The 25,852-nt window shown below is 43.3% G+C and overlaps 1 protein-coding gene and 1 non-coding gene across 2 annotated transcripts in view; one reads left to right on the top strand and one right to left on the bottom strand.

Moving 5' to 3' along the window:
- The window catches only part of APPL2 (adaptor protein, phosphotyrosine interacting with PH domain and leucine zipper 2), a 44,144-nt gene extending 21,932 nt beyond the window's left edge, over positions 1-22,212 (bottom strand). The window contains exons 1-5 of the mRNA XM_065653587.1: positions 22,094-22,212; positions 17,156-17,254; positions 4,632-4,691; positions 4,070-4,141; positions 1,316-1,403 (exon numbers count right to left, since the gene is read on the bottom strand). Coding sequence (XP_065509659.1) covers positions 1,316-1,403; positions 4,070-4,141; positions 4,632-4,691; positions 17,156-17,254; positions 22,094-22,147 — 373 coding nt within the window. The 5' untranslated portion in view covers positions 22,148-22,212. The remainder of the gene's footprint in view (positions 1-1,315; positions 1,404-4,069; positions 4,142-4,631; positions 4,692-17,155; positions 17,255-22,093) is intronic.
- TRNAL-AAG (transfer RNA leucine (anticodon AAG)) lies at positions 1,579-1,660 on the top strand. The gene has a single exon. It is a non-coding gene; the product is annotated as a tRNA-Leu (tRNA).
- Positions 22,213-25,852: the final 3,640 nt, after the last annotated feature.

Below are 25,852 nucleotides of genomic sequence, written 5' to 3'. Positions count from 1 at the left end.
ACTTTCTCAGGACTCTGATGCAGACAGACAGTAATTCTTCCCAGGTGTGACTAACTTGCACCTAGAGGTTTCTGCAGTATTCAATACATAGACATAAAAAGATCAAAAGCAAAAACAAGAACACAGTTCATCTTCCTTGCTTCCTTGTTTAATCCTATGATGAAATGTCATTATGGCCAGGCCTCTGCTAAAAATGCTGTTCTAGAGAAAAATGGAGGTGGTGATGGATGGCTGAACAATAAAGATTTTTACATCCAGGGAAGCTGAAGAAACTTCCATTTTTTATCACGAAGCAGCTGAGGCTTTGGCTGCAGGCTTCACTTGCATTTTCTATGTCTTCTTTTATGAGCCAGGGGGCAGAATTCATAAAGATGGGAGCAGTATCAGTGAAGTGATATTAAAGAGGTGGGAAAGTGTTTATAAGACCAAGATCTTACCATCAAAATACTGCTTTATGTTTGACATTACATTATAAACAAGATGTCTATTAATATAGACACCTTGATGTCATCACAGTTTCAAATGAGATGCACTAAGGAACCTAAACCAGTCGTTATTTTGCTGCAGTTTTGACTCCCATCAAAATGATGTCTTCAATAAGTACATGAACAGGACTGAGATGAGTGAGAAGTGGGCTTTTTAAAAAATAATAAATTAAAAAAGAAAACTCTGCATTAAAAACTCCTGTTTCTGTTGCGTGAGTAGGTCAGAGTGTCCTTGACCTTGAATATCAACTTGGTTTTTTTTGAAATGGCACCAACTGTTTGCATTATTGCTTTGCTGTTTTAAGTATGGAGTTTCCAAGTTTGTGCAATCAGGTTACTTGGAACTACCCTTGGATGGCAAGGATTTAAAGAGGACTGATTCCTTAAAAGGGAGGGAATATACTGTACTCTGAAGTTAAAAAGCCATTCTTGCTTGTGCTTTTCAAATGAACCCAAACTTCTGAATTGGGATAAATACTGTCTGCAAGCCAGATTCACTGCTAAATTTTTCTTTAGACAATTACAATATCAATGACTTCAGTGAAATTACAGTAGTGTAAAAGCACAGTGACCCAGCAAAGAACAAAGCTGTGTATTTTTAAATTCACACCATATGGTGCATAAAATGTTACGTGGTGAGCTTGCACTGCTTATGTTTGAGTAAAAGCATGCACCTGTCAATGCAATTCTGTAGCAGAAAAAAAACACCACAAAAAACTTTTCCGTGAATCATCAAAGAACAAATTATTACATGGCATTATATCTCAGTTTATTATGAAATAAACAAGAAGGAACACATGCAGAAAGTTAAAGCTTTAAAAGAAATTTACCTGTGAGATCCTTTTCCCGAAATTGTATTATTGGGAGAACCATTGTATCCGCAAGCTGTTTTGCCAGTTCGGAATGAAGAATATTCAGCTGAAACAGAGAATACAGGAATGCTCTAAGACACAGCATGAATAAAAAAGGTAATAGCACTCTGCAGCCTGCTGTTTGTGCCCAGCAGACAAAACAAAAGTATAATGTACTTCAATGTACTTCAGTGCTTACAACACATTCCTCAAGACTTTTTTTTTTTTTTTCTTTCCAGCAGGGTAGTGTGGCCGAGCGGTCTAAGGCGCTGGATTAAGGCTCCAGTCTCTTCGGGGGCGTGGGTTCGAATCCCACCGCTGCCAGAAACGTTTTTAAGCTGCAGAAACTAACTCCAGATGCTGGAAAGCAGCTCTGTGGAGAGGGATCTGAGGGTTCTGGTCCAATGGCAAGTTGAACATGAGCCAACAGTGTGCCCTGGCAGCCTAGGGTGCACCAATGTTGGCACGCATTGCCAGCTGGGCCAGGCTGGTGATTGTCCCGCTCTGCTCTGCACTGGTGTGGCCTCACCTGGAGCACTGTGTGCAGTGCTGGGCGTCACAGGATAAAAAAGATTTAGGCTACTAGAGAGCCTCCAGAAGAGGGCTACAGTGTTGGTGAAAGGTTTGGAGGGGAAGACGTATGAGGAGCAGCTAAAGTCACTTGGTTTGTTGAGCCTGGAGAAGAGGAGACTGAGGGGAGACCTCATGGGGCTACAGCTTCCTCACAAGGGGAGGAGGAGAGGCAGGCGCTGATCTCGTCTCTCTGGCAACCAATGACAGAAACCAAGGGAATGTCAGGAGGATGTGCCGGGGAGGTTTAGGTTGGACATTAGGAAAAGGTTCTTCCCCCAGAGGGTGCTGGAGCACTGGAACAGGCTCCCCAGGGAGGTGTCACAGCCACAAGCCTGACAGGGTTCAAGAAGAGACTGGACAACACTCTCAGACACATGGTGTGAACTGTGGGGTTGTCCTGTGCAGGGACAGGAGCTGGACTCGGTGATCCTTGTGGGTCCCTTGCAACTCAGGACATTCGATGATTTTTGTATAAGTGAGACAGAAGGATCCAAGAAGTTCTCAGTTCCCACATACTGTATTAGGGCATTTCACTGGATCATTAATTCTAATGCTTAACCCAACAGGATTGAATCTGTAATCAGCCTTTATTAACCAGTTTTTGTTAGTCTCTACACCACAGAGTTACAGTCCCACCACCAAGACTAGAATCCCTTTCCATTCATGAGCGTTACTCGGTACACAAACACAAGGGACAACTACAATGAAAGGTCCCATTCAAATATTTTACTTTCAGAGCAGTTTCCCATTCCTGTTTTTATAAGTGCTTCTTGAAAATTCAGCACAGAGACATATTTTAAAGCACCGGTGTGACGCTGTGTAGGATGAAGGCAGGGCCATCATGTCAGCAGTGGCATGCTAAGAATGTCAGATGGGTTCAGGTAGGACAACTGTCAATCACACTGCTAGACCAGGACGTGATATTCTGCCCACTGGAGGCCTCTGGGCAGGGTGTTGCAGGTGAGGATGAAGTCAGTTATTTCCCACTAGACGATACAAAACTAAGCCAGAACAATCCAATGCCTGTAGAACAGACAACTGAGAAATGGGTATAGGGGGTGGCTAACACACAGAAAAGGAGGCTGAGGAACGGAGCAGGTTCATGTGAGGGAAAATATGACTGACAGAACTGACTAGAGAGGCTTTCGGCTTTCTGCTCCCAAATGAGATGGTTCTCTTGTGCCTGGGAAGGAGAAAGTTCTTGCTTTGATTTATTCGTAGTTCACACAGACAAGCACAAGACTTGTGATAACAAATTCCCCTTTCAAGTACCCCCTGAGAGCACACGTGCAGCACGAGAAGTCTAAGGAAAAAGGTAACCTTTAGGATTCCTCTTACTATATTGTTGGAGTTACCCATGGGTTCTAAAATTTTTAAATTCTTTTTTGCCAGACAACCCTCCTATCTCCTCTCCCAAACAGCAGACCTTTGTACAGCCTTCTGCCTTCTTAACGAAAGCTGAAAGTAGACTAACAAGAAGAACAACACTTTTCTGATGGCACAGCACCGCTCACAACACAGTCATGCGACAAATTATACTTAAGCAATAAGGTCCTAGATACTAAGATTATACTGAAATGTTATATGGGCAGGTCTAACAAAAGCATTTAGAAAGACTCCTGGTACTCAGCAGCAACCTCCAGAGCGCCGAAGCATTCAGAGCCCGCAGCTGTAGTGCCCGACCTGCCATCCGGAGGCGTTTCTGCAGCCTCTCCCAGACACCCCTGGGTTCCGCGCGATCTCACGGCAACTGAACTGCAGCTTTACTCATTCACAGCTGCCCTGCATCCATCCCTGGCAGGTTTTGGCTCAAATTTAGCGTTTAAAGCTCAAAACTGCAAACATCATTATTAAATGGAATTGAATTAGAAATGGCCTCAGCCTAGATGAAACGCCCTGTTTCAGTCTCTTTTCTAATTCCCCCATTTAGGAATTTCGGCTTTGCTCTGAGGACACCATGTGGAGCAAAGCCACAGAAACAGTTCTAACCATTACAAAAGGGTGATATTATACTTCCTTTTCCTCCAATTAAATGATTCTATAAAACCCAGGCACAAACTAGCTTTCAATAGAAAGGCTCAGAATGAAAAGGATGAATACCAAAAGAAAAACCACCAGTATTCTATATTGTAAAAACAGAATATTGGAAATTCAAGTTACCTCATCCACAACTTTTGAAAAGTAATGAAGGGTGGATATCACTTCTTCATCTCCTTTACCTAAGGCGAAATGCTGAAAATAGAAACACACATTTGTTCCATATATCAATACAGGTGAATATAAAATACAATGTGTTTTACTACAAAGGTAATGAATGCTCCTACAAAATGCAATAAATGACAAAACTAAATGGAAAACCAGCAACTCACTAATAGATACTCTTTTACCCTGCTCCTCTTGTTTTAAATGAATAGATTTTGGGAAACATATAATTAATGCTTATTATACTCATTTTAAAGTCATGGTCATATGATAGGAACAAACTGGTTTGCATCTTAAGAAATTTTTTAACTCACATTTTGCACTTTTTTTTTTTTTTTAAAAAAAAAAGATTCTCAGAAGTTACCTAACTCCCTTGAACATCTGGGGAATTTTACAACAGCCTTCACATGAAACCAAGTAAAGCCAATGCCCTAAGCACTTCTGGAAACCACACTATTTACACAGACTTCTTTGCAAGTGCTGAGGCTGAAAAGAAATCAAAGGCATATGTTGAACATACCTGCTTTTCATAGGCAAGGAGCTGCTTCGAAAGCTGTTGTGTGGCAAGACACATTTCATTCTACAAACAAAAGTGACACGTTAATAGAAATAATAAAGGTCTTTAGCTCTGCTGTTACTACATTGTTACCAGCTTCTTGACTGAATCTGCAACTACCTACACAAACATTCAGTTGTATGTGAACAATCAGTACAAAATACCTGCATAGACAAGCAGTAATAACAGGTACACTTCAGACCTAATCAACATACAGTTTGTTTAACTACTTTGAATCAAGGGTAGGATTTAGGGTTTATTTTTGGGTTGGGTTCCACCCCCTATGCCCAATAACAAAATCAGAACAACCTCAAACATGTAAGCTGTTGTATCAGCATAAGAATGTTTCATATTGGTTAATCATCTTTCCCCAAAACCTACAGTAAGAGAAAGAACCAGCAGATGTGACTTCATATAATGCATTCGCTCTCAGAGAACGTAGTGATGCAATTACAGTGCTTTAAGTTGATACAGGAGTACAAAACAACACATAGTTCTGTATTCTCATGGCTAAACTGGCCAACGAAAGTACACCCATCCTCAAGACGTGCTTATGCAAAGCAAGACTTGTAGGGAGGTTGTATAATTTTGCTTGACAGCTGGAAAAAAACCCAAACAGACAAGCATTTGGATATGTCAATCTTTACTCAATGTATTCCCAACAATAGTAAATCAACTCCTCTGTCCCTGATTTGTTAACAATGACTTAAAACTGAAATAAAACAAGGACTGAGATCTCTATTAACCCGTTAGATCTTTCTCTTCCTGAGTAATGCAGAAAACTAATCACTTTTCATTTAATTTCATTTTAAACTTTAACATAATCTATTCATCTCTATAAATATATAAGGCCATAGAGAGTTCCGAGCAACCTCTGAACTGCTTTAACAGCACCCTTTATGCTGGGGCTGGTACAGAAAACCAATAAAACTGGGACAGTTTGCGTGCTCTCTTGTTCTGCCATGTCACCCTGAGCACGGCACAGTTAACTATCTGGGCCAGAGATTCTGAAACACCCTTTACTTTGGCCTGATGCCACTTCTGACACGCTGCGTTACAGCCTGCTGCTTCTGCACCACCCTGGCATGCCAGGACACCACGGCCCAAACATTTAGACAGAGCCTTAAGTGTGCCCAAGTGCTCAGAAAGAACAAAGAGACGTAGCCACGGCCCAGGCAACAGCAGCTGTATGTAAACATATGGCAGAAAAAGATGGCTGAGCTAATTCTGACCAACTGAAAACACTATGATGATAATACTCGCAGGTGGCTGGAGGTGTGATCTCAGAGGCCTTCCAAGGTACAAACAAGGGCTGAGAACTGAGTTAATCTGGGTACAAACTTGGATCATGTGCACCCCACGACTATTTTCACCTCACAGTGATGGATTACTCTTGTTTCTTGTCTCAGACCGATTACTAATGAGCATTAATCTTTCATACTATAATAATGCCAAGGATTCATGTAAGACTTGCAGGTTGGTTATGCAGATTGTGTAGCTTTTAATATGAAAAAGCTTTACACAAACACTTAGCATTTAAGTATTTCCCAAGCTAGTGGACAGAAAAGAATGTCATACCTCATAATAAATTAACAAACCTTGTTAAGTGCTCACAGAAGGATAGGAATGAGGCTTAACTATCTGTCCCCAGGCTGTAAGAACACTGGAGAGCCTTTGCCACCTTCAAAGTGGGAGCTGACAAGCAATGACTTGAGGACAAGAAGGATGAGACTCCTTGCATGTGGACTGATGACATTAAAAGGGTTTGTTTGTACGCATGTGAATGGAGCCCAAGGATTAATTTAAGATTACAAAAAAGAAGCAGAGGTTCTTAGGCCTGGGATCTTTTTCATAAACGCAGCCTCAAAGACAGAGACAAGTAAGAACTGCAAGAAGATCAAGTCCTCCCACAGCAAGTGTGACGCCATCTGTCAGTTGTACAGCTGGGTCAGGGTGAGAGAAATCTTTTGAAATAAACTGCGTGTTAGAAATATGCCTCTTTTTTTCCCCCTTTTTGTTCCAGTCCACTTATTCCTGCAAAGTCTGCAACTGTATGGTCTGTTTTGAATTTGGAAAATAAATGCTCGTGGCTTAAACCTGTTAACACTAAGAGAAACTTCAGAATAATGGGCTGAGACCAAAGGCATCCTATTCCTTTGTGTCAGCCACCCTCAAAGCTTCTAGGAGTTTGGTTTTTAGACTAGCAGATCCTCAAGTTTTCCCCCACCCCAATATCCAAAGAGTGACAAAGAGCGTCATTACTCATCTGTGTGGGACAGTTTGAGGATGGGCCATGCAAAGAGGCATATGGAAGAAACATCTTCCAGTGATCACCACTCCCCGGAAGCGGTCTCCAGTGTGTGACAGAATAATCAGGGAATACATCAACCCTGAGGGTCTCAAAGGGGTGTAAGTTAACAACATCATATCAAGTATATGATCAGGTGGCAACACTCACATATAGAGCCAAAGCAGACATTCATGGCACGCTCCTCCAGGTACAGAACAAATGGATGAAAGGGCCTGACATAAAATTTACTTTGGGATTTTGGGTTGATTTGGGGACAACAGTTCCATACATCACTGATATCCCGCTGATGCCAGCGGGTCACATTTGTCATCTCTAGGATTGGTTCTTTGTGTCAGAACACCACAAACAAACTTGTTACTCAATCTCTGCCCATGTGGAAGAGTTGATCCTGGGTCCTTCATCCTCTCTCCCAACCTCTGCCAGACTTCATTCCCCTTAGAGGTACAAAATCAGTCATTGTACCACTAGGAATAAAAAAACCAACCAGCAAACACACTCGCCCCCCCCACGACCAGATGTAAACAAATCAAATTAAGCTAACAAATTGAAACACAGTCACATTGCATAATAGGAAGCAGGCAAAGTGCTCTGCTGACCTAGTGGTAATACTGCATTGCTAAGCACACTAACCTGAGAAAGTTTGGTTTAATCCTCCTCCCATTTCTTCCTAATCAGCCTTCTCCCCCTTCTCCCCTGATCCTAATCGGTCTCAAGACTTACAAGTTATTTGCATTGCTTCAACTGACAAATCCACTAAATCCAGGGAAATTATTTTAACAGTTTTTAATCTATTTCCAAGACATTTTCCCATGGAATACAGAAACATTCACTTCTTTTATCTCAAAGTGACTGAAATTCAGTATACCACAGCAAAAGAAAAACTACTATACAATCCTGACTGCCTGTTCCACATCTCTTCCACATTACTTGGATGTTTCAGAATTCACCAAGTATTTCTAGAGTGGGAGAACTATTGATGAGATGATATATCAGGCAGAAACCAAATAAAATCCTCAACAGAAATCCAAGTATTCTAACTGAAAACAGAATTAACCAGTGCTGGGTCTCGCAAATACTAATACATTCATTTTCATCAGATGATTTTATTTAACAGGGAAAACACCATTGCAGCATTAATGTAAAGTATACTAGAAGGAAAGAAGAAAAGACTGTATGCAAATAGGTATCAAGCAATCAGTTATGATCAGAGATGTCCTGACTTCTTCCTTTTTAACCTTAGCTGGCATGCTAGGGCATGACAGCCTCAGGAATAGATTTTTATAAATTCACTAACACCAGTTCACACAGATAAGGTAAATGGAAGTGGTGTCTACCAGAAATAAAAAAACCCAACAGATTAAAAACCATTGTTTAATTCTCGAGTTATTTCAGTGCCTCACCCTGCCTTCAAATACGTCAGCAAGAAAATGTCCAACTGTTATTTTCTGATCTAGTGCCAGAGTAAAGGCATGTGATTTTTCTGGGTTCATTCCATCTTCTTCATTATCACCTTTGTTCACCAACCTGTTCATATCATAACAGAATATGATTTTACTGTAACCTGTTTGTAATAAATTTTCCATGCTGTTAACCATTTATCAGCAAGGGACCTCATCCCTTTTTAGGTCTCTTTATGTATTTTTCCAAAATAAACTCTGAGGGCTAATACATTGAAATCAGAAGACACTTCTACAGACAGTTGTCTAACAGACTCCAGATTTGAGGGCATGTAAAGGATTAAGTTGACCTATAAATTAACTTCTAAAGACAGAGAGCTATTCCGGCATGTTCAATTCCAAGCCCAGTATAACGAAGCTTTCTGCAAAGCTACTTTCCCACTCCAGCTAAAGCTGGCATTTTTAAAACTCTGCAAGTAACCAGTACACAGAACTGCCAAAGGCTTCTTCATGTAAACAAGCAAGATCCTGGTAAAGGTATTTACTAACACACCCTGTATGTGCAGAATGACACATAATAAAATTTGGCTTACATTTGGGAAAGCTTAATGCCTCATAAATGAGAGAAAAAAAAAAACAGGTAGGTGGTTGAAGGAGGAGATCCATGAGGCAATTGCAGCGTTCTCATCTTTTGAGAACTAGGGGACGTATTTACCTTCAAAACCAGGCACAGCACAGAAAGAACTGGGTATTGAAACAACACTTTTATGCAGCTCTGTCTATGTGTGCATGTCATCTTCTTGCAAAATAGAGTTCTCCAGCAACGTAGTAAATGTGACAGTCCTACAGGCTTAGGTTTGCATATTAAATAGTTTGGAAACATGAACCCAAGGGTGAGAGAAGCTAAGTCTCACCAGGGTGCTCAGGCCGCCCAGCACTTCACGAGATCAGGCTCACATGCGGCTTGTCCTGCTGTTGATTCACAGCATGGCATTCGGTCCTCACAAACGTGAGCACTTCAGCAAAGAATCATCTCACAGCTTCAAGAAATAGAATTCACTAGTCAAAACTCTGCAGTAAAACAGCAAAAGCAGCTGAAATAGGATGGCTCGGTCAGTAGGGAAAGAATCTCTTCGGTTTCTTGCAAAACAATTACTGTCAGCAGGGCATCCATACATTGATGTCTTCTTGTAGTACTGAACCTGGTTCTGGGCACAGTGACAACTCCAACTTCATAGGCAGTATTAAAAACAACTCCCATGGCTTTGTAAATATATTAGTTCTCATGTGATGATGCTCTGCTTGCCTCTGTTAGCAACACATGGTGAAAACGCCTCAGCAAGTGCAAACTTACAATGAATATGGAACAATAATATACATGGTATTTCACAGCATTCAGTACTGACAACTGTAATTTCTTGCAAGTGTTTGTCCTATCTAATACTCTATTGAAGCTTCTCCATGTGGAAGTGAAAGTTTACAAAATGCTAACTTAAACTTCATTGTTTCAAAATGTTTGGGGGAAAAAAAAAAGTTTTATAATTTCAAAAGGCAATACAATTGTTCCCTCAGCCATGAAAAAAAAGCAATTAAAAGAAAATCTGTATCGGTGCTTACTTGTTAATTTGGCAAGAACTAATTTAAGAATTCTGAACACCTGGGGTTAGCTATGCAACATAATAAATATGAAAAACCATGCATGCCCTAGAGAGCCTGACACCTATCTACTGATTTACAGTCTGGTAAAGTCAATACATAGGAAGATGAAACAAGCAGCACTGCTGAAAAATGCAGACGTGAGGTGTTGTGAATTTGGGAAGAGAAATAACACTGGTATAAAGCACTACCTAAAATAGCCCTGGACAGATCCAGGCTGTCCTGATATCCATGTAATGCTGTGCATCTAACCCAAGACTATTCCATAGCTGTCGAGAGTTTCCTTAGGAGTCTGGACATAAAAAGGCAGTGAGCCTCAGAGATTGTTGCTGCTTTGTCTGTGTGACTCTGGAATCACGAGACAAATGCTCACAGAGACACAGATGCTGAACAGAATTACACTTCACAATTCCCATGCTGTTCTCTCTCTGGATATATCGATAAAGGCAACATGGGTTTATTTTTATTCCTCTTCTGCCATCACTGCTCTTCGTATCTAGACAGATTTGTCAGCAACAATGAGATGAAACCTCTTTCCAATGACAAAATACTGCATCTTACTTTCCTCTAACCTACTTAACTGTTTATCCTTTCTAATGGTCAGTAGAGACACAACAGTCTCCTGAGTTTCTAAATAGCATTTTGTTTCAAGTGAAGATCCCAGATGAGCCATTTCTAATAGCAGGATGAAGAGCTGGAGATGACAGTAAAGCCCTGAAAATAATTTGCTATGGCAGTGGGAAGTCAGGAATGTGAACTGGGCACATTTTGCTCATACACCATTGCAAGAGTCTCAGCATGCAACTTCAATAAGTGAAGTTTTCTAACAGTCTCTGCTTGCTGCATTACTTATTGCTCAGGTAATACCATGTCCAGAATGATGAACACAACATTCACAGAAATCAGAGAGCAGTAATGCCAGATGCAGCATCAGGGCTTGCTCACAAGGAGGAAGAACTACAAGAACAAGATCTATTAAGAGAGAGTTCCTTTATAAGACAACTAAGGTGGTAACTACTCCAGGGTACTACAGCACAGATGGGAGAACTACAGCAGGAAATACAATATGTACTCACACGGATGTAGTTTATTTGATGAAGAAATATAAAAATGCTTCACTGTATTTACACACATGGGCTTGGCAGATTAACCAAACCTCACTCCTCAGAATCACACAGAATCACAGAATCACAGAATGTTAGGGATTGGAAGGGACCTCGAAAGATCATCTAGTCCAATCCCCCTGCCGGAGCAGGAACACCTAGGTGAGGTTACACAGGAAGGCGTCCAGGCGGGTTTTGAATGTCTCCAGAGAAGGAGAATCCACAACCTCCCTGGGCAGCCTGTTCCAGTGTTCCGTCACCCTCACTGAGAAGAAGTTTCTTCTCAAATTTAAGTGGAACCTCTTGTATTCCAGCTTGAACCCATTACCCCTTGTCTTACTGTTGGTTGTCACCGAGAAGAGCCTGGCTCCATCCTCGTGACACTCACCCTTTATATATTTATAAACATTGATTAGGTCACCCCTCAGTCTCCTCTTCTCCAAGCTAAAGAGACCCAGCTCCCTCAGCCTTTCCTCATAAGGGAGACACTCCACTCCCTTAATCATCTTTGTGGCCCTGCGCTGGACTCTCTCCAGCAGTTCCCTGTCCTTCTTGAACTGAGGGGCCCAGAACTGGACACAATATTCCAGATGCGGTCTCACCAGGGCAGAGTAGAGGGGAAGGAGAACCTCTCTCAACCTACTAACCACCCCCCTTCTAATACACCCCAGGATGCCATTGGCCTTCTTGGCCACAAGGGCACAGTGCTGGCTCATGGTCATCCTGCTGTCCACCAGGACCCCCAGGTCCCTTTCCCCTACACTGCTCTCTAATAGGTCATTCCCCAACCTATACTGGAACCTGGGGTTGTTCCTGCCCAGATGCAAGACTCTACATTTTCCCTTGTTATATTTCATTAAATTTTTCCCCGCCCAACTCTCTAGCCTGTTCAGATCTCGCTGGATGGCAGCACAGCCCTCTGGCGTGTCAGCCACTCCTCCCAGCTTGGTGTCATCAGCAAACTTGCTGATAGTACACTCAATTCCCTCATCCATGTCGTTGATGAATATATTGAACAGTATTGGTCCCAGAACTGACCCTTGAGGCACTCCACTAGATACAGGCCTCCAACCAGACTCTGCCCCATTGATCACGACTCTCTGGCTTCTCTCCTTCAGCCAGTTTGCAGTCCACCTCACTACCCGATCATCCAGTCCACACTTCCTCAGTTTTGCCATGAGGATGCTGTGGGAGATGGTGTCAAATGCTTTGCTGAAGTCAAGGTAGACCACATCCACTGCTCTGCCATCGTCAATCCACCTTGTTACGTCTTCATAAAAGGCTATGAGGTTGGTCAAACATGACTTCCCCTTGGTGAAGCCATGTTGACTGTCCCTGATGACCCTCTTATCCTTGATATGTCTTAAGATGGCACCAAGGATAAGGTGTTCCATCACTTTCCCAGGGATGGAGGTGAGGCTGACCGGTCTATAGTTGCCCGGGTCCTCCTTCTTGCCCTTTTTGAAGACCGGAGTGACATTTGCTTTCCTCCAGTCCTCAGGCACCTCTCCCGTTTCCCAAGACTTGGCAAAGATGATGGAGAGCGGTCCAGCAATGACTTCAGCCAGCTCCCTCAGCACCCGCGGGTGCATCCCATCTGGACCCATGGATTTATGGATGTCCAGATTGCTTAACTGGTCCCTAACCCAGTCCTCACCAACTGAGGCAAACTCCTCCATTGCCCTGCCTTCCTCTGGGGCCTCAGGGGTACGGGGCTCCTCAGGATAGCCTCCGGCAGAGTAGACAGAGACAAAGAAGGCATTCAGTAATTCTGCCTTCTCTGTATCTTCTGTCACCAGGGCACCCACCCCATTCATCAGTGGGCCTACATTGCCTCTGGTGTTAGTTTTATCTGCCATGTATTTGAAGAAGCTCTTCCTGTTGTCCTTGACCCCTCTTGCCAGGTTTAACTCTAAGGAGGCCTTAGCTTTCCTAGCTACCTCTCTACATCCTCTAACAACAGCCTTATAACAACAGCCTCAGGCACAACTCATAGATTTGATTCCTGAGACTTCTTAATCACAGTATCATACGATGCATCTGCCTTGCAGTCTCTTTTTCACTAAAGAGCTCCATGTGCAAAATAGAGTCACCATCCCACCACACCAGGTGTGGGTGCCCTAAGAGGTGAAAGCACTGTCTTGATCCTGCACAGCAACCAGGGGCTTGTCACACACTGAGGGCCTTGCACCCAAAAGCAACCTGGTAGCAATACCAAGGAAATGGCAGGAAGATGTACCAGGGGAAGTTAAGGTTGGACATTAGGAAAAGATTCTTCACGCAGAGGGTGCTGGAGAACTGGAACAGGCTCCCCAGGGAGGTGTCACGGCCCCAAGCCTGACAGTGTTCAAGAAGAGACTGGACACATACCCTCACACACAGGGTGTGAACTGTGGGGTTGTCACATGCAGGGACAGGAGTTGGACTCGATGATCCTTGTGGGTCCCTTCCAACTCAGGACATTAGATGATACACCACCCAGCTGCAGCCTAGCGCTGTCGGCCCTTCTACACCAAGTGGCTCCAGGTGCCCAGGAAGTGTTTCCACTGCTACACCCTGTAACAGGACACTGCAGATCCCTCCTCGCCCTCCTAGGACAAAACCAGCTTCAAGTCACTTCAAAGGTCTGTCTACACTGTCTGCTGAAGCCCATCTCAATGAATGCACCCATCCCAAAACTGCCCTACTGTTGTTAGAAAAGTTAAAGGCATGCAAAATGAAGTCTTGTTTGAATACATTTAAGTCTGAAAAGTTAGATCCCCAGCACCTAGCAGAAATCTGTAGCTTAAAAAAGAGGGGGAAAAAATAAAAGGAATGCTTGAAAAGATTCCTATTTTCCTAAGTGTTTTTAAAAGTTCTGGGCAAATATTTCTCTTTCTCACATTCCTTTCAAAGACACTGATCCAAGTGTTTAGAGCAGCTTGAGCTGTCAATTTACAAACTTACTGCTGCTCTGCACACAAAGCAGTGTTTTGGGACAAAATATATGCATATATCCACACAGATAATTAACAGATTGCAGTTGGTACTAATTGCTACTCCCCTGAGACTTAGCACCGCATTCAGAACCATCAACTATTGTTAGTTGATCACATACTACGATGGTTTGAATTACATGAAAAATAGAGCCTTCATCACATAAAACACCAAACTTCTAATAAACTACTCCAGAAAATCTTGAAAATACAGTTAAAAGACCTGCGAAATTTTAAAGTTCAGAATGTACTTAGGAAGAAAACAAGATTAATGTTTTTTAAACCATCACAAATGTTTTGAGGGGGCATAAATCCTGATTTTTCAATACTGTGGACTGGCACGACCCGCTGCTGTTTTGCCTGACTGCCATGACTAGGGTGATTTCAGCCATTTTTACGGCTGTGCAAACAGAACTTTTGTCATTGCTTCAAAGTAAGTCAGTAACTGCAATTTCTATTTTACAGATAAGGAAATCAGAGCAGAGGACGACAATGACTTTGCCAAGACAAAAAAGTCAGGAAAATAAAAAGGCAAATTCAGAACATGGCTTCACACTACTCTCAACTTTTACACTCTCTCTACTAAATCTTGATCCCGCTCAAAATGAAAAGGGTTGGTAGCACTTCCTAATGTGTCTCCTAACAACATATCAGCAAAAGCTGATTTTCTCTCAAGTTTTATTAGGCAGCAAAGAAATAATACACATATGATTTTTTAACTGTCCATTCATGTTTAGTGGGCACTTCAGCACTACACTTCTCTTTCTATGGCAACTGCAATCGTAAAGTTTTGTAATAAGGTGTGTGACTCTCAAAAATTGAGGGTGAGTTCAGTCAGGAGTTTTCCCTTGAAATATTCAGAAACAGCTCCTTAAAAGGATATATTGATATTTGCAAAGCTCAATATATTAGTCAGAAATCACTGTTAGCCTATAAAACACTAACAATCTATTGGAAATTAACCACCATATATAGCTGAATTAATATTCCCTTTAAGTTTTATTTAAAAACCAGAATTTTGCCCCAATTTTAACGTACTCTTTTAGGTCTCATACGAAAATATCAAGACTTTTTAAAGTGTATCTAGAAAAAACAAACAAACAACAAACCACAAAACCGAAACAAAACCAAACACAAATAGTTTCCGTTTTCCACTTACATAATGACTTCGATCTACTTATTCTTTCTTGTTACTGCAATGCCATTTTTTTGCCACTACAGGATCCTGAGAACACAAACCCAAACTGAAGTCACAACACAGAGCGATTCTTCAAGAATTAAATGGCAGAGCAGCAACACCAAGAGCACTAAATGTTGAGCCAATGTCTGTGGTAAAGTCCCTAATACTGGCCACTAAACCTGAATTTTCCTAAGTCAGTGGTAGTGTAGGGTGCCCTCCTCCACATCCTTACAAAGCGTGACTTTGAACAACTGCTGTGCACCTCCCACCTCCAAATGGCATTAAACATCCAATATTCAGAAATGACTGAATAGTTATATCAAACTCAAACAGGAAGTGTGAAGGAAGAAAGTGGCCAAGAAGTGCTGGCAAAATGAAGAAGATTCAGTAGTACTGTGAAGTACAGATGGGTAAATGCGCTGAGACAGTGAGAAGAAAGAGGAAATGTCATAACTGTGGGGCAACAGAAATGGAGAAGGGTGAAAACCAAGATGGAAAGGAAGAGACAAATAAAAGCAGACAAAGCATTTTTTTATTAATCACAGGGCAGAGTAACTGCTTCCTAAAATGCCATCCTAAGAAGGCATCAGGCCGGCAAAGGGATGTGTAGTCCACAAGTTGGACACTACCAAGCCATATTTATCCTTTGATTTCCTTCTTCCACCTATTTCAATCCTACCTGCTCTTTAGTCTCAGATATCTACCATCCGACGTGCTCACACTCTTGCTACTCTTAAAGCTCAGTGACTCTACCAAAATGCCCATCACTCACTTTCAGTGCTGATTTCATGTCACCTCTCCAGCCCCTGGCTATGAGCTGTATTGTTTTCTGAGTATCTGAGCTGTGCTGTCAGCCTCTGGTTGCTCTGCATTTGCACAGGATCCAGGACATAGAGACTTGGAAGCTCTCCAAAGGTGGATCTTCCAGGTGTAGGTAGCTAGATCCCGGGCAGACAACTCTTTCATCCAAACCATACTATCAGTCACCCAAAAGAGCGATCCCACCAAATGGACATACGTTTGCAGTAGTTTTACAGCTGACCTGATTCCTGATAACATAAGAATCAGACACTCTGTCTTCCAGTAAATTCAAAACACCCCGTTCTCCCCATCCGTGTCCTTTGATTTACTGGTTTAAGAATAGAAATGCTGTTGTTTCTAAGGAACTCAGCTATCTAACCTACATAAATACTTGGAAAAGTTCCATGAGATACTGTGCATGTCTCTAAAGACACAGATTTTGAAATATCTAGTTTTATATACATGGGAGTCCAAGCTTCACTGAAAATCACTCAGATGTATAATATTTTCCAAAGCACTGGATCTGATTTACCTTACAAATTTTACTTTCAAAGGGATTTAGTCATCTAGGTCATGTCAGTGCCTTAGAAAGTGTTATTTTTTCCTGCTCCCATATTTTTCACACTGACTACTTTAGGTACTCGAGTATGACCTAAAGTGTACATTCTCTCTGTAATCAATGCACATAGTTCCCTCCAAATGGTGAATCACAGCATCCAAGTTGGATGCCTACAGTCCATTCGAATACCTATCCATGTACTGTGTCAACACTGAGGCAAGCAATTCTGTCAAGGCTGGGCTTCCCACATATCATAAGGTAAGGACATACCACAATTTTTCTTTTATTAATTGTCTGGAGACAGACAAAGCAGATAAGATTTTTTCATGCATATGACTTTTGAACATCAAGGCGTGAAGGGGCTGAGATATCAGATGGAAAACACCCACAACTTTTAAACCACAAGAGATGCAGGTACATGGCAACTTTCATGTAAATAACAGCATCACAATACCAATTTATCTCCTACTGTATATGGAACAAAAGCAACACAAATGGAAAATTACCTGAGCACCGTAGACTCGTTGCATTGCCTGAAGCAACTGGTTTGTATATTCAGTAAGAGTTCCTGCATCTTCTTCAAACACACTGAGCAAAGACCGAGTCTTCGATAAAAGAAAAAAAGCAAACTGTTTTAGTCCCAAGTGAAAATGTTAAAACTAATCATAAGTGACTATTAAGTAAATGGTAGTAAAAAATACAGATCAATCAGAAATAATAAGCCTTCAACTGTGCATGATTCTGTTTATTCAGATTTTCAAAATATGTAGAAATTAGTCCTCCTATTATGGATGGGTAAACTGAGGAAGCAAAGTGATAAAATGCTATGGCTGTATCCTGACTCCTACTCTCTCACTCCAACTAATAGACATTCCTTATGACATAATGAGGAATGTAAAAAATCCTGAATGTCTGCCTGCTGAATACAGTAATCCAAACCACGTTAAGGACTCTGGGTCAAACACCACTGGTTGCTCACTTTACTTCTCTAATGTCAGACTGCGTTAGAAGCACCTCTTTCCATGAGATAATTTACAGAGTATTATTCACTCTCATCTGTCTTGAGCAACTCTTAAAGGGCCACTGCCAAAGCTAGCTGACGTAATTGGACCAAACAACTGCGTGTTCATCTACAACAACAGGCACAGAAGTATACACCCACTCAGAGACACCCCATACTTTCTCCATGTGCTAGCTCATCCTTGCCACCAAACAGGGAAAAAAAATGAATTGTGTTATCTTAAAGACATGAATTCCCTTGGTTTGTTTTGGTGGAAACATCAGGAACAAAGAATTACATTACTGACACAGCTCCTGAGATGTGAAACAAAGATATCTCAGAATACTGCCAAGCTCCAGAATTTGCTAGATCAAGACAATAATGAAAGAGGGAAGGCTGTCCCTTTAACAAAGTCATGATCCATGCTTAGTCTTAACTTTGCTAAATCCAATCTATTTGATGCTAACTGGCAATGTCTTTCCATCTGTACAGCTAATTTATGTGACATTAATTAGTTTCATCTGCTTACATGAGGGGCATGCATAAACTCCAGCACTTTAATAATCATGTCAGTCCTGTAACAGAGCAAGTGCTTTACCTGTCCTCCCAGCACAGGAATCTCTAATATACCTGAAGTATCCAGGTTTGAATCTGAGAAATGTATTTCAGAGTCTTAAGAAAGTTCTAAGCTGCTCCACTATTTTAACAGGAGGCACATGTACTTCCCCCAGGCATTTATTCTCCTCTGCAAAGCTCTCTGCCCTGACTCTATGGTTGTCCTGAAAAACTCAAAATCAGCACCCTTCAAGAGCCCTGGCCTAAGATTAACTATCATTTCATCTCTGCTGAGAAGCATCTGAGCCAGAAATTGGTGTTGCTCAGCAGTTAAAGCACATGACTTCGGAGTCAGTCCTTGGGTCAGTCCTTGGGTTCTGTTCTAGGCATTGCAGGGGAGCATTTCCACACCGTAAGGAACTCTAAAGCTCAACATTTCAGTCTTCTAACATGCTAAGCTGCTACAGTACTTCCTACCTTAGAGAAACTGGCAGTCAATGCATTTGGGAAACTCGTTTGAGAGTTAGCAGTTTAGCATGTAAGAAGATATATAATACAAAGTACTGTTTTCAAACAGAAAGAACATAAAAACCAAAGAATGGAGTAAAGGCCAAGTCAATGAAACGGATACCAAGAACCCTAACTTATAAAGGACCTTTGTGCAGAACTTTCCTACAAGGATGGTGGCATGGTTTGAGAGTTTTCCACACTAAGCTATTATTTCAGTAATTGAAAGCACATTGCTTTTCAAAAATATCTGGTTTAAAATGTATTATCTGCAATGATGCATTAAAACAAGCAAAACTAATGCCAACAAACTACCTTCTATCTATACAGTGCTCGTCTTGTTTGTTTTGTGTTACAACAGCACATGAAATGCACAGGGTATGAAGATGGTTAAAAAATAAATCTAGGGAAGGTAAAAACTCATAAAACTTGACACAATGTTTATCAAGACAAATCTCAAGCCAAGAGCTAAAAATTAAAAAGAAATTGTCCGAAGTAGGTTGCGAATCACATGTTTCTGCATCCTGGAAAAGGTTTCTAAACACAGGAATGTCAGCCAGATTCCTAAATCTTGCTGAATTTTTGCAGGTTCAGTTTTTCAGATGTCTATATATGGGTTGAGGTAGAACAGCTCTGGGAAATAAATTCTGAAAGTCTTGGCCTCAGTTATTAGCACATTGTTCAAAAATAATAAAAACAATAAATGATTCAAGCGGTTTGGAAGTTATTCTTGGAAAAGTTCATATTTAAGAACACCATTTAAAATCACTGCAACAAAATACCAGAATGTGTAGAACTTTGTTGTTGCTTTTTTGACAAATTCTGGCATAGCAGCTAATGCTGCTGAAATAAACCAGTAATCCAAATATTAAGCTAACATTTAAGAGGCCTCAATTTATAACACCATTATCCTGACTTCTAGAAACACAGGGAAAAAATGCTATTTTCATGTATTTCCCTCAGTTCTAGCATGACTGCTTGCGTAAATTTCTCTCATTTGGTGGCCAAACGCTTCAAAATTAAGACACTTCTTACAGCCTTTTTCAGCCAGTGCTTGGAGACAAATCAAGCCAAAAGTACTATATTGTTGCAGAGAGAGAAATCAAGTTTCAGAAAACTGATGAAGAAATTACTTTGGCCTAATTCTCTTCTGTCTTGCCTGTAATTTACATAATTCATACAGTTTATACGAAGTGAGGTTATATCCTCATTTTACCATCTCTCTGCATTGCTGTAAGTGACTGCACAGGGCAGAGGAGAATCAGGTCACTTTACACAGAAGTAAATGACCACATAAGCTGCCATGCTGTAAGCTCTGTGCAACAGAGACTGCCTTTTGGCTCTATTTGTAGCACTCAGCTCACAGAGCTGCCCGGTTGTGCTGTAAATCTGAAGCTCTCTCCAAGAAAAAAGTTAAAAAAATATAAAAGACTGGAAAAAAAAATCTGTTTCCTTGCATGAAAAAAATAGATGTTAGCAACACTGGGCTGTTATAAAAAATTAAACAATGCCCCTCCCTCTCAAAGTTATAGGACTTGAACAAAAGTAATGACCAAATCTAGCCAAAACATCCTGCAAACACTCAGATTTATGCACAGCCTGGTATTTCCAGTAATTGCAAAGGAGATGTTAACAACCCTTATTTCAGATCAGGAGAAAGATGAAGACCTCCAAATCCAACTCAGTGCATTGTTCAGCTGCTTTCAGTCAGTCCTACATTTTTAATCATTGAAGGAAGTGTTGACTGAAGAGGTAAATGAGTTCACTTATCCTGCGTGTCAAGTTCTTCAGCTCTAGAATGCACTGTGGAGATTAACACTAAAAATGTTAATAACTGCTCCTAATAAATCTAGCACATTTCGGTAAAGTGTGGCACACAGAACAATTCAGGCTGTCAAGGAACAATGCAGGTCACCTTGTCCAAACCCCAGCTCAAAGCAGGGCCGACTTTGACATTACATCAGGTTACTCAACACTTTTTCCAGTCAAGTTTTGAAAAATCTCCAAGGATGGAGATTCCACATACACCATACTGAAGAGATGACGAAAATCATTCTTACTAGGATGAGATTTCATGGAATCACATAAAAACAGGATAAGAGGTGATCAAGATGAGCCTCAAGACTCATTAAGTCCTGACAGGTGCATGTTCAACCTTTCCTTCAAAATGTCTCATGACAGACTCCGTAACACCTTTCAGCAATCTGCTCCACAGCTTATCTATTTATTCCTCCCCTGATCCATCAGCAGATGAGTTAGGATTACAACGCAGGGCTACCTGGCAACAGGATCCATGCTGATCCACCCTGCCCTCCCTTCCCCTTTTGCTGCTTCACCGATTACTTTTGTATCTGTCTGTACCAAACTTTGTCCTCGAGTGCATCTTCCCCAGCCCTCTGTGAAATTTCCACTCTTTCCCCTTGCCCTTACTTCTCCCTCCCACCCGAATGTCCCTCCTTCCATCCTCCTTCTCCAGCTCTCGAGGCCTCACACCTCTCTCCCCGCTGAAAGCACCACGACCTGGCATGTTCTTCACCGTGGGGTTTCTACGGTCCTCAGAGGCCACTTGTGCAGCTGTGTCACATCATGGCTCCCAGCACTGGGGCACAGGGGAGAAAAGCTCTCCCCTGCCTACAGAGGTTGGGATGGAAAGGGTAAACGCCTGTCCTTGTTTCTCAGACTCCTTCGGAAGGAGGTTATCTTCAGTGGGATCCACCTCACCTCAGCTGTCCTTCACGGGAAGCCTCTGCACCTGAACCAGCATCCTTGAGCGGGGAGGAGCAGATGTGCTGGTAGTGACATTCCTTCGGCCCACTTTTGTCACCGGAGCCAGGTGACTCACGGTGCAGAAGCCTCCCTGTCCCTCAGGGAGCTCAGAGGAAGCCACGCCATGCCCGTCCATCCTTCCCCAACACACCTCACCTCTTCAGGGCAACCCTTACACCCAGCCAGCGCACACCCAGATGGGACAGTGTGAGGAAAACGCCAGAGGGGTTTCTGTGAGGCAGGTGAGGAGAAAGGGCTCCGTGCCCCGGCTTCCTCACACCCTGCCCCTGTGCCGGGGTGCAGCCCTCTTCTCCAGGGGCCCCCAGGAGCACACACCGCCAGTTTTTCCCTGACAGGTGCCCCATAGGAGGCAAAAACCTTCCCCCGACACCACACAGGTGCCCTTTACCTGCTTCACAGCATCCCCGCTCCCCCGAGGGTACCACCAGGAGAAGTCACCCTGACCCACTTCTCCGCTCCCCGGCCGCCCCGCCCCGCCCGCTGACCCCGCTCTCCCCGCCGCGGGACGGGCCCTCCGGAGGTGTCAACCCCCCCCGCCCCGCAGCGCCGGCTCAGGTGCGTCACCCCGGCTTCGCCCCTGGCAGCGGGCCGCTACCTGCGGGCTGTCCTGCAAAGCCTCTTCCAGGAGAAGTTTGTCGACGGCGGGCATGTTGGCGCTGCGGCGCGGCTGGGCGCGGGGAGCTGGGTGCGCGGCGGCGGCCGACGCCCGCGGACACGCCCCGGCGGCGGGGCTCGGCCGCGTCCCTCCTCCCCGCGGGGGCGGCCGCGGCTGTCGGCGGGCGGCGGGGCACAGCGGCTGCCTGGCTCTGCTGGCGGGGTGGGGGCGGCAGCCCGCGGCCGCTCACTCCTCCCAGTTCCCGTCCAGCGGAGGAAGCGAGTCACGGGGAGGGCAGGAGGGAGCGCGGCGGGCGGGGGGTGGCTTCCTGCCGCCATTAACTCGTCGGGCTTGGCCGGCGCAGGGGCTGCCTCCCCTGTGAGGATGGGGGCTCCGGGTGGTGTCCGCCTGTTCATCTCCTCCCCGTCTGCGGGAAGCTAGGGGCTGGGATGGCTTCCCGCAGCCCCGCTCTTGGCTCTGTCCCCTGGACGGCAGGGAAGGGGGATGCAGCAGGGGCAGTGGGATTCCCCCTCAGCTGAGGGAGATCTCCCTGGCTGTGAGGGTGCGTGTTTGATGGAAATGAGGAGAAGGTTGCATTCTTCCTCCTCAGCTTGTGGGGCTGGAGGACCTCCAGCTGTGGGGGAGCCCTCTCCTACAGCCCTCGGGGTGCCCCAGCTCTCCTCGGAGGCATGGCGGGGCTGGGGGCTGCTGGCAGGGTCAGCCGGGCTACTGGGTGGCTCAGAGAAGCGCCCCGGGGCCTCAGCCACTTTCTAGGACCGGCACAGCTGCTGGTGAAGATGGACCTGCTTATGAGTGGCCCTCATTTGCAGCATCTCCGCTCTGGTGAGACCCCACCTGGAGTCCTGTATCCGGCTCTGGAGCCCTCAGCACAGGAAAGACATGGACCTGTTGGAGAGGGGCCAGAGGAGCCACAGAAATGGTCAGAGGGCTGGAACAGCTCTGCTGTGAGGACAGGCTGAGAGAGCTGGGGTTGTTCAGCCTGGAGACAAGGAGGCTCCAGGGAGACCAATTGTGGCCTTTCAGTGCTTAAAAGGTGCCTATAAGAAAGATGGGGACAGACTTTTTGGTAGGGCCTGTTGCGACAGTACAAGGGGTAATGGTTTAAAAGAGGGGAGATTCAGGCCAGACATGAGGAAGGAATTTTTTACAGTGAGGGTGGTGAAACACTGGCCCAGGTTGCCCAGAGAGGTGGTCGATGCCCCATCCCTGGAGACATTCCAGGCCAGGCTGGACAGGGCTCTGAGCAACCTGATCTAGTTGAAGATGTCCCTGCTCATGGCAGGGGGTTGGACTAGATGAGCTTTGAAGGTCCCTTCCAACCCAAACTATTCTGTGATTCTATGATCTGCATTCGTTTTTGTGTATGGACAACTTTCCAAGTCAAACCATGGGACTGCAGAGTATTCCTGGCAGGTCAATCCCCACTCAGCCACATCCCTACACTTGAGGTGTTAGAGGGGATGCATTTTAAGTTACTGGTCCTCCATTTACAAACCCATGTTTTTATTATTGGCTCACTGATGTCTTAATTGTGTTGGAGAAGTTCAGCATTTTAGACATTGATTCAGATGCTTAGTTGAATAAAGCTAATGTTTTCAAAGTACGCAGAGTCTTGCTCAATCTGTATTATGTTAACATTTTTGAAGGGTTGCCACTGTTTTCAGATGCCTCAGTTTCTCTAAAAGTCCACAGTAATTGATCTGCAGATCAGTTGCTCCATGTTTGTCAACTGTAGCTCTTGTTCCAGTGCAGCTTGAGGCAAAAATTGAGATACACAAAACCAGAAGCCCATTTAAGAAAAAAACATTTCCGAAGAGTTTGGGAAGAATCCTGCCAATTAAACAGAATATGCAAACAAAAATATTTTTCGTAAAATGGTAAGATGTTATCGTCCCAGAAGTTTCACAGTCTTCAAATAACTCATGTTGTTGCCCTGTTTTAAAAGAAGAAAAACATAGGTTTTTTTTAAATGCAGCTTGAGTTGTAAAAGAACTCCAAACGTTAGCATTGGCCTGTTTCGCAATTATGGTAAGTGCCTGCTCTTTGCACCTAGTGGATTTTTCCTCTTCTGTCATTCTTAAACAATAGTGAATGTTTTATATGGCAAGAAACGTGATTGCTAATACTGATAATTTTTTTTTTTCTTCAGATTAAAAGAATGTACAGAAGCATGTGGCCTTAGGAGAGCTTTGCAGATCAGCTGGATGATTGTTTGCTTTTAATTATGTAAGAGAAATGATCATTGAACCTTGTAATTTTGGCTACGATATTTCTATGCGTCTGACATTGATTGGTATTGCTTCTGAAGCTTGTGAGAGGACCTCTAACCCCAAGTGCCAAGCCTGCCTTGGTGTGACTCTGCTCCACCGGTCCTGAAGCTGGACACCCTGTTCCAGGCCCTTGAGTAAGAACAGAGTTCTCACGTTCAGTCCAATTTTGCTGCCTGAATAAAGACACTGAGCCATAATAAAAACCACTAGCTAATACCAAAAATATCAAATATGACAGTATACATTTACATAATGAAAAAACAAAAATAGATATGGCTTTGTGAGAATAATGTTGTTTCAGATAATTTTAGAACAGTGGAAAGAGGTCAGAGATTTTTTTTTTCGCCTACAGAATATGAAGCAAGGCACTAGTTAGGCATTATTAGGCTTAAGAATCCATGACTGCTTCTGAGCCAGTTTTGTCAGCCTATGTTAAAGTCTTATTTTTCTTTCTTCAGAGATTTTGAAAACATTACCAGAAATTCACTGAGGAAGATAAGAGCATACTTTATCAGATTTTGTGCATCTTAAAGTAGCTTCAGGGCATTTTTGAATATTTCCCAAATAATTCTGTTACAACGCTGCCCTTTCCTTTTCCCCTCTAGTCTTGAAATAGTTCAGCAACAGCTCTTCCCCACTGGGTTGAAGTATTTTCTTCACGAAGAAAACATCAACATGCTTTGTATTTTTATTTCACATTGTCTTCCCTCCCAAGAGCTATAACCTTTAAGGTCTTATCTTGTTCTTGATGGCTTTGTTTAATCTAAGGTTCAAGTGTAGAAGCCTGTTGTCATTCCAAAATTGAGGTCAGCTGTTTCCAGAACAGGTTCTACTAGTTTTGTTTAAATAAAACAAAGAGCACTTCAGTTAACTACTGAAGGGTGACACTTTTACTATCTGTCATTCTTTTTTGCATCATTCCTTACAGCTGTGTAACCTATAGTACTACTCCCAAACATTTAAACTGTTTACTTATACGACAGTAGTGATATTATTTAAAAAATTGGGTACCTTTGTGTATAGGCAGACCTTTGGGTAGGGGGTATCTAAGCCTTTGACAGGAGCAGAGGCTGTCCCTGGGTTGTCACTGGTTTCTGTGCAGGGCACCAGCACTGGGCAGCCTGGCAAGTCCAGCTCCACCTGAAGATTACCTGTGGTACCTGTGCTGCGTTTGGGACCTGAGGGAGCTTCTCCAGAGCCATCTCGGTAGCTTCGCATCACACCGTATTTTACGCCCCTCTGGAAGAGAAGCGGCACGGCATTTATCTTGGCGTGCGGTCCAGGAGCTGCTCGCTGCACTGGGCAGTGCCAGCAGGGAACAAACAACACTGCAGCTCCTCTCGTCTAAATCTGGGTATTGAATGCAATACTCAGTTACTACAAGAAGTGTTGCTAGTGAAAAGCGCTCGTAGCTATTCTTCAAAGTCAGTTTTAAAGGGAACATTGTATGTATGGAAAGAGAATAGGT

Source organism: Caloenas nicobarica, chromosome 1 (genome assembly GCF_036013445.1).
Source record: "Caloenas nicobarica isolate bCalNic1 chromosome 1, bCalNic1.hap1, whole genome shotgun sequence".
NCBI lineage: Eukaryota > Metazoa > Chordata > Aves > Columbiformes > Columbidae > Caloenas > Caloenas nicobarica.
The sequence above is the reverse complement of the archived record's forward strand: the minus strand, read 5'-3'. Positions and strand labels throughout refer to the sequence as shown.